Source organism: Lontra canadensis, unplaced genomic scaffold (genome assembly GCF_010015895.1).
Source record: "Lontra canadensis isolate GAN:19392208 unplaced genomic scaffold, GSC_riverotter_1.0 scaffold193, whole genome shotgun sequence".
NCBI lineage: Eukaryota > Metazoa > Chordata > Mammalia > Carnivora > Mustelidae > Lontra > Lontra canadensis.
Genome location: NW_022631187.1, coordinates 201085 through 213222, shown reverse-complemented (window position 1 = coordinate 213222; position 12138 = coordinate 201085). Strand labels below are relative to the sequence as shown.

Genomic DNA, 12138 nt, shown 5'->3' with positions numbered 1-12138 from the left:
GATACATCACATTAATAAAAGAAAGGATAAGAACCGTATGATCCTCTCAATACACCCAGAAAAAGCATGTGACAAAATACAGCATCCATTCTTGATAAAAAACCCTCAACAAAGTAGGCATAGATGGAACATACCTCAACACCGTAAAGGCCATATAAGAAATACCCACAGCTAGTATCATCCTCAATGGGGAAAAACTGAGAGCTTTTCCTCTACATTCAGGAACAAGGCAGGGAAGTCCACTCTCACCATTATTATTTAACATACTACTGGAACTCTTAGCCTCAGCAATCAGAAAACAAAAAGAAGTAAAAGTCACCCAAATTGGCAAGGAAGAAGTCAAATTGTAAATATCTGCCGAAGGCATGATACTCTCTGCAGAAAACCCAAAAGAATCCACCAAAAAATTGCTAGAATACATAAATTCAGCAAAGTCACAGGATATAAAAATCAACATACAGAAATCTGTTGCATTTCTATATAACAAGAATGAAACGGGAAAAGAAATCAAGGAATTGATACAATTTACAATTATACCAAAAACCATAAGATACTTAGGAATAAGCCTAACCATAAATGTAAAAATCTGTACTCTGAAAACTATAGAACACTTATGAAAGAAATTGAAGATGACACAAAGAAATGGAAAGACATTCCACGCTCATGGATTGGAAGAACAAATATTGTTGAAATGTCTATACTACCCAAAGCAAGCTACACATTTAACGCAATCCCTACCAAAATAACACCAGCATTTTTCCCAGAGCTAGAACAAACAATCCTAAAATTTGTACAGAACCACAAAAGGCCCAAATAGCCACAGCAATCCTGAAGAAGAAAAGCAATGTTGGAAGCATCACAATTCTGGCCTACAAAGCTGTAGTCAACAAGACAGTATGGTACTGGCACAAAAACAGACACAGAGATCACTGGAACAGAATGGAAAACCCAGGATACCTGAGTGGCTCAGTTGGTTAAGCATCTGCCTTTGGCCTGGGTCATGATCACAGGCTAGAGTTCTGTGACAGGCTCCCCACTCAGCACGGAGTCTACTACTCCCTCTGACCCTCACCCATCTCCTTCTCTCACTCTCTCTCAAATAAATAAAATCTTTTTAAAAGATTTTTAAAGATTTTATTATGTATTTGACATGGAGGGGGGAAGACATGCAGGGGGAGTGGGAAAGGGAAAAGCAGGTTTCCCACTGAGCAGGAAGCCTGATGCAGGGCTTGATCCCAGGACCCTGGGTTCATGACCTGAGCCAAAGGCAGACGCTTAACAAATGAGCCACGCAGGCACCCCTCAAATAAATAAAATCTTAAAAAAAAAAGAATAGAGGGGCGCCTGGGTGGCTCAGTAGGTTAAAGCCTCTGCCTTCGGCTCAGGTCATGATCTCAGGGTCCTGGGATCGAGCCCCGCATTGGGCTCTCTGCTCAGAGGGGAGCGTGCTTCCCTTCCTCTCTCTGCCTGCCTCTCTGCCTACTTGTGATCTCTGTCTATCAAATAAATAAATAAAATCTTTAAAAAAAAAGAATAGAAACCCCTTAAACAAATAATACATTATATGTTAATAAAAAAATAGAAAACCCACAAATGGAGCCACAACTATATGGTCAACTAATCTTTGACAAAACAGGAAAGAACATCCAATGGAAAACAGTCTCATCAACAAACAATATTGTGAAAACTGAACAACAACATACAAGAGAATGAAACTGGAGCACTTTCTTACACCATACACAAAATAAATTCAAAATGGATCTTTCGACCTAAACATGAGACAGGAAACCATCAAAATCCTAGAGAACATAGGCAGGAACCTTCTTGACACTGATGGTAGCAAATTCTTACTAGAAACGTCTCTGGAGACAAAGGAAACAAAAGCCAAAGTGAACTACTGAGACTTTATCAAGATAAAAAGCTTCCACACAGCAAAGGAAACAATCAACAAAACAAAAAGGTAGCTTACAGAATGGGAAAAAATATTAGCAAAAACCTATCTGATAAAGGGTTAGTATCCAAAATCTATAAAGAACTTATTTTTTTAATGTATTGTTGGATTTGGTTTGCCAGTATTTTGTTGAGAATTTTTGCAACCATGTTCATCAGAGATATTGGCCTGAAGTTCTTTTTTTTAGTAGTCTTTATCTGGCTTTGGTATCAGGGTAATGCCGGCCTCACAGAATGAATTTGGAAGTTTTCCTTCTTCTTCTGTTTTTTGGAATAGTTTGAGAAGAATAGGTGTTAAGTCTTAACCTTTTTTTTTTTAAGATTTTATTTATTAGTAAACTCCACACCTAATAGGGGGTTCAAACTTAAAACCGTGAGACCAAGAGCTGCAAGTTCCACGGACTGAGCCAGCCAGGCACCCTTATTAACTCTTCTAAATGTTTGGTAGAATTCACCTATGAAGGCATCTGGTCCTGGACTTTTTGTTTTTTGGGAGTTTTTCAATTACTGATTCAGTTTCTTCACTGGTTTATCAGTGTGTTACATTTTTCTATTTCTTTCTGTTTCAGTTTTGGTAGTTTATTATGTTTCTAGGCATTTATTCATTTCTTCTAGGTTGTCCAATTTGTTGGCATATAGTTTTTCATAATATTCTCTTATGATTTCTTATATTTCTGTTGTGTTGGTTATTTCTCCTGTCTCATTTGTGATTTCATTTATTTGGGTCCTTTCTCGTTTCTTTTTGGTAAAAGTATGGATACAGGTTATCAATTTTATTAATCTTTCCAAAGAACTAGTTCCTGGTTTCATTATCAGTTCTACTGTTTTGGTTTTTTTTTAGTTTCTATATCATTTATTTCCTCTCTAATCTTTATTATTTCCTTCCTTCTGCTGGCTTAAATGTGTTGAACATTGCACAATTCTGTGAATATACTAAATCACTGAACTGTACATTTTAAATGTGTGAATTTTGTAGTATATGAGTTGATTCTCAATAAAAATATTAAAAAATAAAAAATAAGAGGATTATACTACATGATTTTTAAAGTCTCTTTTTCATTTCTAGAGTTACATAAATTTTACAGAGAGCAAGCTCATCATGGCTTACATTTTGTCAACTAAAAATGAATACCTAACTGCACGGTGACAAAGGAGAAAACCCAAAAGCCAGACACAGGTAAAGTACAATTTTAAACAGTGATAGCAGCAGACTTTTAGAAAACCTCAGTAAACAACTCAGAACAACTGCAAATGAGAAGACTCTTTTCAGGCAATTATTTTAGGCAGACTGTTAATGTAGGAGAGAGTCACAGAGAGGTCTTTCAAGTCGAAGGTACTGCCATAAAGAAATGACAGACATTACATGCAGTGATTGACAATGATGTTTAGTTACATATCAGCCTTTCTAACTTCAACCACCCCCACACAGATATGAATGACCATTAGTAATGTTACCTTCAGATATAAAATGGAGATAAAATGTCAAATATAATATCCTACATGAAAGGCCAATAACACCTTTTCTTCTAAAAAGTTATATCACTTTGCATTTACATAAACAAAATGCCCCACTGTAAGGCTGTAGTGACCATGATACCTACTGCCTCTGCTTGGTAAGAAAGCACTTTGAAAAGGTCCCTCTCCACAGCAATCTTCTGCAAAGTCATGTGGACCTCAGTGGAGCTTCTCTGCATTAATTTAACATATAACTGCTCCAGACCCTGGAAAATAAAACCACAATACAATGTCATGATGAGAGTAACCACAACTATTATTAATAATTGCTACAGCTAAAAATCACTGGTAAACTTACAGCCATGGCAGCTTCAAAAAACTGATCAGCAAACACTGCATTTCCAACATCCACCCACCCTTTTCCTGTTTTCATATTCATCTGGAAGAAAGAAGTTAGAAAATAATTTTTTTTTAATTCACAACTCCTCCCAACTGGTTGAAGAGGGTATTAGATAAAATATTTAATCCTCTGTTCATATTCCATAATGTAATCTGCAGGAAAAAAATAGCATTTATTATAGTTCTATGTTCTGTTCCGGAACTCCACAACTTAATAGAAATGGCCTCAAAAAAGGCAATAAAAAATTAATAGACTTGAAAACACATTTTCTAAGAATTATTAAAAGAAAATATTAGGATAATTTAGATAGGAATAGAAAGTTCTGAAAAATTAGTTCTTCACATACTTGAAGTTATATAAGCATTAGACTATAACTCAACACACCTTGGTAAAGAAGCTCACAGCATTATAACTGACAGACATCTAAATATATAGTTGCTATGTAATATGCACAAATGCTACAGAAGCAAACAAGAACTGAATCAAGATGGGAGGACTGAGCACGAACTACAGCTCAACCCCTTCTACAAAGCCCTAGAAATGATGTGTGTGTGTGTATGTGTGCATGTATAAAATATATATAATACACTGTACATTTTACTATAAATTTACATATAGGATATAAGTATACTACAAACTTTGGTATAAATTTTATATACTCTAAATCCCTAGAAATTATGTATGTTATATCATATATATATAATGATACACACAATCTCTAAGAAGATGTATCTTTTTTTTTTTCATTCCCTAGAAATAAGAGAACATACATACGTATTTTTTTTTATTCAATAAGCATCCTGGAAAATAAGGGACATTTTCATTTGACCTGAAATTATGAGGAACTTCTGAAAAATAGACAGCAAATGGGATGAAACAAAAACCCATGTAACAAAATGCACAAAAATGCAAAATGTAGAAAACATCCTGGATGTGAACAGTATTATCAGGCAGCAGGTTTTCCCCACCAAGAGGTATCTTCCCTCCTCCCCAGGAAGGAACAGTGAGTACAATCACTTAAGCGAGAGAAAAATAGAGTGCCAGGTGGCTGACAACACAGGCCAATGCAAAATATTCAGCCCTACCTCTTGATCAGTCACTTGATTTGGGTTATGGTAAATAGTGTGAAACGGCATTCACAGACTATCAAGGAATCTCAAATCAAATATGAGCAAGAATCACCAAACAATTGAGGGAAACCAACCCGATGAAAGGGCATCACACTCAACAAACAGAAGAATATCTAAGGAAACAGAATTGAGAGAATTAACAGATGGAAACAAAGAGTATTAGCATCATCCACAGAATTGTATACCTGCCACAATCAGTAAAATGCTCCTTTTAGTTTTCTATCTTTGAAAACAACAAAGCCAAAAATGCAAATATTAGAAATTAAAAGAAATTGGAAGGTTAAAGGTGAGGGAAAGGTAGAGAGAACACGAAAGTACAAATATCCTCATAGGGTAGAAAGTAAAAATATACTCTCCAAAATTGACAGAGAAAGAAAAAAATCTGGAGGGGATTTCTAGTTTTTTTGTTTTTTGTTTTTTGTTTTTTCTAATTATGTTCAGTTAGCCAACATATAGTAAACCATGAGTTTTTGATGTAGAAAAATCTTAATATATTATATATTACATTTAAAGTTTAAAAAGGTTACCATCAGATAAATTAAAAATAGTAGAAAATAATTAACAAAAACTGAAGGGGGAATGGGGGAATAATAGATAATAGAAAGATAAATCTTCAACTATCAGAGCAGGAAAAAAATAGATCATATATAAAACTGATATGTCAAGATCTTCTTTTTATTATTATTATTATTATTGGCTGAACTACGTCTCCCCAAAATTCATATGTTGAAGCCCTAACTCCAAGTACCTCATAATGGGACTGTATTTGGAGAGAGGGCCTTTCACAAGGTGATGGAAGTTAAAATGAGACTACTGTAGTGGGCCCTAATCTGCCTGGTGTCCTAATAAAGGGAAATCTGGATACACAAAGGGACACCAGAGATGCAGGGATAGAGAGAAAAGGCCATATGAAAACACAGTGAGAAGGCAGCCATCTGCAAGTCAAGGAGAGAGGCTTCAGAAGAAACCAAATCTGCCAACACCTCTACCTTGGACGTTCAGCTTCCATAATTTTGAGAAAATACATTTCTACTGTTTAAACCAACTAGTCTGTGTTATTTTGTTATGGCAACCCTAGCAAACTAACACAGTGAAACGAATGTATGATTAAAATATATGGAGGAAACCATGAGAAGTGAAAACAGAAATAATTATAATTAGTAGCTTTAAAATTAAAAAAAAAAACATATAAACAAGGCAATTCACTGCAGCATCCAAATGTCCATGGAAGGAAGCTGGAAGAATACTGTGTAGCTATAAAAAAAGGAATAGGGGCGACTGGGTTGCTCAGTGGGTTAAGCCTTTGCCTTCGGCTCAGGTCATGGTCCCAGGTTCCTGGATTCGAGCCCCGCGTTGGGCTCTCTGCTCTGCGGGGAGTCTGTCCCCCCCTCTATCTCTGCGTGCCTCTCTGCCTACTTGTGATATCTATCAAACAAATAAAAAAAATATTAACAAAAATGAGGAGTATCTCTATATACTGGTACGGATTGATTGCTAGGATATAACCTTAAATGAGGTAAAATAAAGGTGGAAAAAAGTATATATATGGAATGCTACCATTTATCTAAGATCTTTTGGGGTAGTGAAAGACATGTATATATACCTGTTTGCTTTATTTTTTTTAAAAAAGGATAAACAATAAACAAAATAGCTATCCACAGGGGAAGTGAAGAAATAGGGTGGAGAGTACACAGATAGAAGGTAGACTTATCCGAATATACTTCCTTCAGTAGAATTTACTTTGGAACCATATAAATATTTGACATAATTAGGGGTGCTTGGGGGGCTCAGTGGGTTAAGGCCTCTGCCTTCAGCTCAGGTCATGATCTCAGGGTCCTGGGATCGAGCCCCATGTCAGGCTCTCTGCGTGGCAGGGAGCGTGCTTCCCCCTCTCTGTCTGCCTCTCTGCCTACTTGTGATCTCTGTATGCCGATTAAATAAATAAAATATTCTTAAAAATAAAAATAAATAAAATAAATATTTGATATAATTATAAAACAAAATTCAATCATAATGGCAGGAAAAAAAGCAATTGCCTAAAATCAAAAGCAAACAAAAATAAATGAATCTGGGATGCATGGGTGACAGATGACTCAGTTAGGCATCTACCTTCAGCTCAGGTTGTGATCTCAGGGTCCTGGGATCAAGACCCACGTCCAGCTCCCTGCTCAGCAAGAAGTCTGCTTCTCCCTCTCCCTCTGCCCCTCCCCCCAAGTCATGCTTTCTCTCTCAAATAAATACAATCTTTAAAATAAATAAATAAATAAATCTAACAATGTATCGAGTGAATGACTTCGTCAAAGAAAAAGGAATTATTTCAAGTATTTTTAAAATAATATTTTAGGGGCACCTGGGTGGCTCAGTGGGTTAAAGCCTCTGCCTTCGGCTCAGGTCATGATCTCAGGGTCCTGCGACTGAGCCCCACATCGGGTTTCTCTGCTCAGTGGGGAGCCTGCTTCCCCCTCTCTCTCTCTGCCTACCTCTCTGCCTACTTGTGATCTCTATCAAAAAAATAAAAATAAAATCTTTTAAAAATAAATAAATAAGGGGCGCCTGGGTGGCTCAGTGGGTTAAAGCCTCTGCCCTCAGCTCAGGTCATGATCCCAGGGTTCTGGGATCAAGCCCCGCATCAGGCTCCCTGCAGGGAGCCTGCCTCCTCTCCCTCGGTCTGCCTCTCTGCCTACTTGTGATCTCTGTCAAATAAATAAATAAAATATTTTTAATAAATAAATAAATAAATAAAAATAAAACAATATTTTAAGGGGCACGTGGGTGGCTCAGTCGGTTAAGCTTCTGCCTTTGGCTCAGGTCATGAACTCAGGGTCCACTCCTCTCCACTGCCTGCTCATCCTCTCTTCCCCTCTCTCTCATGCTCTCTCAAATAAATAAATAAAATCTTTAAAAATATATTTTAATAATAAAAGGATACTTTAACTATACAACCCTAGTGAGATATATGCAAAGAATAAAGAAGTGCAAAAAAATTTCTTGAACTATTTTTAGAAATCATTCTGAGTTAATATATTGATACTGATGTATTATGAAACAATTATAAAAATACATTTTTCAGATATAACCAGTTATTCATTATGTTAATATTGTTAGGCACCAAGATTGTCAGGGCCAGGAAAAGAGACACAAATATAACATCAAGAAGCTAAGTAAAATCCTATCATCCTATCAATTAGAAATAACACTATGTCTTAAAAGAAAAGGAGGGGGTCGCCTGGGTGGTCAGTCCTTAAACCTCTGCCTTCAGCTCAGGTCATGAACCCAGGGTCCTGGGATCAAGCCCCGCATCAGATTCTCTGCTCTACAGAAAGCCTGCTTCTCCCTCCTCCACTTTCCCTGCTTGTGTTCCCTCTCTCACTGTGTCTCTCTCTGTCAAATAAATACAATGAGGGTCACCTTCATGGCTTAGTCAACTAAGCATCTGACTCTCGGTTTTGGCTCAGGTCATGATCCAGGGTCATGGAATCCAGCCCCATGTTAGGCTCCACACACAGCACAGAATCTGCTTGCCCCTCTCCCTCCCCCTTTGCCCTGCCCCCAGTTCACACAGGCACTCTCTCATTCTCTTAAATAAATAAATAAATAAATATTTCTTTTAAAATATCACTATGGGGGTGACTGGGTAGCTCAGTCCTTAAAGCAGCTATCCTTGGCTCAGGTCGTGATGCTAGGGTCCTGGGATCGAGCCCTACCCACATTGGGCCCCCTGCTCAGTGGGACACCTCCTTCTCCCTCTCCCACTCCCTCTGGCTGTGTTCCCTCTCTCCCTGTCTCTCTGTCAAATAAATAAAATCTTTAAAAAATATATAACTATGAACCACTGTATATTTTATCTTTCAAAAACATATGTATTTCATAGCTCTGTCTAGTAAAAAGATCTAGAAACAAAGACCAATGCAGTAGCAATGAGTACTTATAATTTCCACATTATGGTTTCTGAATAGCATCCTAAAAGGAAACAGAGCTCTTTCAAGGTATGACTAGGGCAGGAACTACACAAAATGAGAATGGGTATCTTGTCATATCAGAAATCAAATTTTGACTATTATTTCAATTTTGCTGTTAAAGATTACTGGAGTAGTGTCAAAAGGCTTCAGAATCACTTCAAGAGGCTTCTTCTGGCCAAAGATAGGTGCTTCAGTAAGAATAATAACTAAAATGGATTGAAATGCATTACAAATGTGAGTTCACAATGACACTCTTTTTTAAAAATCTACCTGATCATCATTTAAGGATGTTATAGAACCAACTCATTCTGAAGACTGCTTTAAAAAAAAAAAGGCAGGAGAAAGAGTCAAGACTGTCCTTTCTTACAAAGGTATACTTCAAAGTATACAAATAGTTGATGAGGGAAAGTTTCCCTTTATCCCAGTTAATAAAGAAGGAAGGAATAAAGAAGCAGAATGTGCAAATATCTACAGAAATAATGGACCTAGGGACTATCATCAAAGGGCACTAACACAACAAAAGAGACAAATAGATGCCAGATGGAAGTATGCCATACTGCCTATGAATTATTCTTCACAAAACTAACCTGAATCAGATGTTTCTACATCTATCTACCAGTTTACAGGAAAAACAGGAGACAAAAGACTTTATTAAATGATACTGTAAGGATGCAGTCATCAGAATCCAGAATTTAGGGAACTCTGTAGAACAAACAACCTTGCTTCATCAACAAATACTATTCAACAGATTAAGAAAGGAGGGGAAAACATGTAGACTGAAAGAGCTGTATTAACAAAATAGGAGGGGCACCTGGGTGGCTCAGTGGGTTAAACCTCTGCCTTCGGCTCAGGTCATGATCTCAGCAGGAAGCCTACTTCCCTTCCTCTCTCTCTGCCTGCCTCTCTGCCTACTTGTGATCTCGGTCTGTCAAATAAATAAATAAAATCTAAAAAAAAAATAGAGGAGATGTGGACTTTCTTTAATCCTGGTTCTAAGGAACCAACTGGAGGAAGGGAAGGAGAAGCGAAGAGAAAGCACACAAGTGGGCAAGAGCAAGTGAAAAAGTGAGAGTCTGAGAGTGTGGGGTCATGAAGGCAGGAGGGGAAGACTGGATATTTGATGATTTTAGGAAATCTTTGTTAAATTTTATCAAGTGTGAACCTAGGCACTGGGTTTGTTTGACTAAAAAGAGACACCTTGTCAATGCACCTGGATGGCTCAGTAGGTTAAGTGTCTGCCTTTGGCTCAGGTCATGATCTTGAGATCCTGGGATCAAGCCTAGAATCAGGCTCCCTCCTCAGTGGGGAGTCTGCTTCTCCCTCTCCCTCTGCCCTGCTCATGTTCTTTCTCTCTCAAATAAATAAAATCTTTTTAAAAAGACACGTTGTCTTTTAGAGAAACATATTGAAATATTTATGAAAAAAATGATGTTTTGTATTCGTTTCAAAATAATCCATGGGATCAGGGGTTTGCTGTTGGAGGAGATATAGAAAAAAAATGAGTGGTCAGGAATTGGTGATTACTCTAGCTGAGTGATAGGTAAACGGGGAAACCATTTTTGTACTATCTTAGCTATTCTGTGTGCACATTTGAGCTTTTCAATAAATGCTATTTTAGAATACTGGGAAAAATATTTTCCACTAAAAAATAACACTTGCTTCTAGGGAGCAAGACAGGAGTAGGGAATGATGAAGGAGAGAACTATTACTTTTTATTACTTATCATAAATCCTGAATTTAAGTTCAATATTTTGTACACTGAATCACCGTAATAATGACAGTACTGCTGAGACCTTTAATTGTAATAGGTACAATTATCATAAAAGGAACATGGATAACACTAAAGGATATAACCCCCTTTCCAGTTCACACTAACTTCAACCATACTCATAGAAGTAACGGCTACTTCACTGCATCTGCACTTTCTCATTTAATTAAGACTTACCAAAATCTGTCTTCGAATAGCTTCTTCTGAAGCAGCTGAGCCTCCACACATACACACCAGCTTGCAAGCAACATGCCGTACTGCAAAACAGTAATCAGACACCCATAAACACAAAAACATTCATTGTTTTATACACTTATAAAAAGAAAGGAGGAGTAAAGTGAAACCAGTCTTGTTAAAATAACTATGAAGTCCTTTTCAAAAAATCAATTATCAAAAGTAAATGAGCTGAAAATTATCAAATAAATTATTTGCTTGATGCTTCAGTCAGACAGATACTTAATTTTCAAACTTTAAGCTCTGCAGGTTTTAAATTCTGAAGACTCACTGAAGATACCTAGTTCCATGTGATGTTTCTGTATGTTTTATGCTAACAGCAAAATAATTCTAAGTAACACTAGAATCGAAAGCTATTCAACAAGGGAACCTGGGCAGCTCAGTCAGTTGAGCCTCTACCTTCAGCTCAGGTCATGATCCCAGGGTTCTGGGATCAAGCACCGCATCAGGCTCCTCACTCAGCGGGGAGCCTGCTTCTCCTGCCCGCTGCTCCCCCTGCTTGGGCTCACTCTCTCTTCCTCTCTGACAAATAAATAAATAAAATCTTTTTAAAAAAAGAAAGCTATTCGGGGCACCTGGGTGGCTCAGTGGGTTAAAGCCTCTGCCTACGGCTCAGGTCATGATCCCAGGATCCTGGGATAGAGCCCCACATCAGGATCTCTGCTCAGCAGGGAGCCTGCTTCCTTCTCTCTCTCTCTGCCTGCCTCTCTGACTACTTGTGATCTCTGTCTGTCAAATAAATAAATAAAATCTTAAAAAAAAAAAGCTATTCAACATCTGACAAAATTTCTGAACATAAGAATAGTTTGAGGGGCACCTGGATGGCTCAGTGGTTAACCCTTCATCTGCCTTCAGCTCAGATCATGATCTCAGGGTCCTGGGATTGAGCCCTGCATCAGGCTCTCTGCTCAGCGGGGAGCCTGCTTCCCCCTCTCTCTCTGCCTACTTGTGATCTCTGTCAAATAAATCAATAAAATCTTTAAAAAAAGAATAGTTTGATTAGTCCCCTAAATTGTGACTCTTTTTAAATATATTTTCTGTTGATAATGTAAAAGTTCTTGAAGTATAACTTAGAAAATATAGATTATCTTCATTATACAGGTCATTTCCCCTAAAAATAAGAAAGTTTGAATAACTATGAGCTCTTTATTTTCAGAGTTTCTATCATAAAACATTTCTAATTTTTAAAGATGACTTCATAAATAACTGAACTAGTTGCTTTGATATTAGATCTCAGAAGCC

The 12138-nt window shown here is 37.3% G+C and overlaps 1 protein-coding gene across 2 annotated transcripts in view; it reads right to left on the bottom strand.

The window, feature by feature from the left end:
* Positions 1-12138, bottom strand: part of TEX11 (testis expressed 11) — a 292212-nt gene that overhangs the window by 253129 nt on the left and 26945 nt on the right. For both annotated transcript variants that reach the window (XM_032847753.1, XM_032847754.1), the window contains exons 5-7: positions 10840-10919; positions 3764-3844; positions 3552-3671 (exon numbers count right to left, since the gene is read on the bottom strand). In XM_032847753.1, coding sequence (XP_032703644.1) covers positions 3552-3671; positions 3764-3844; positions 10840-10919 — 281 coding nt within the window. The remainder of the gene's footprint in view (positions 1-3551; positions 3672-3763; positions 3845-10839; positions 10920-12138) is intronic.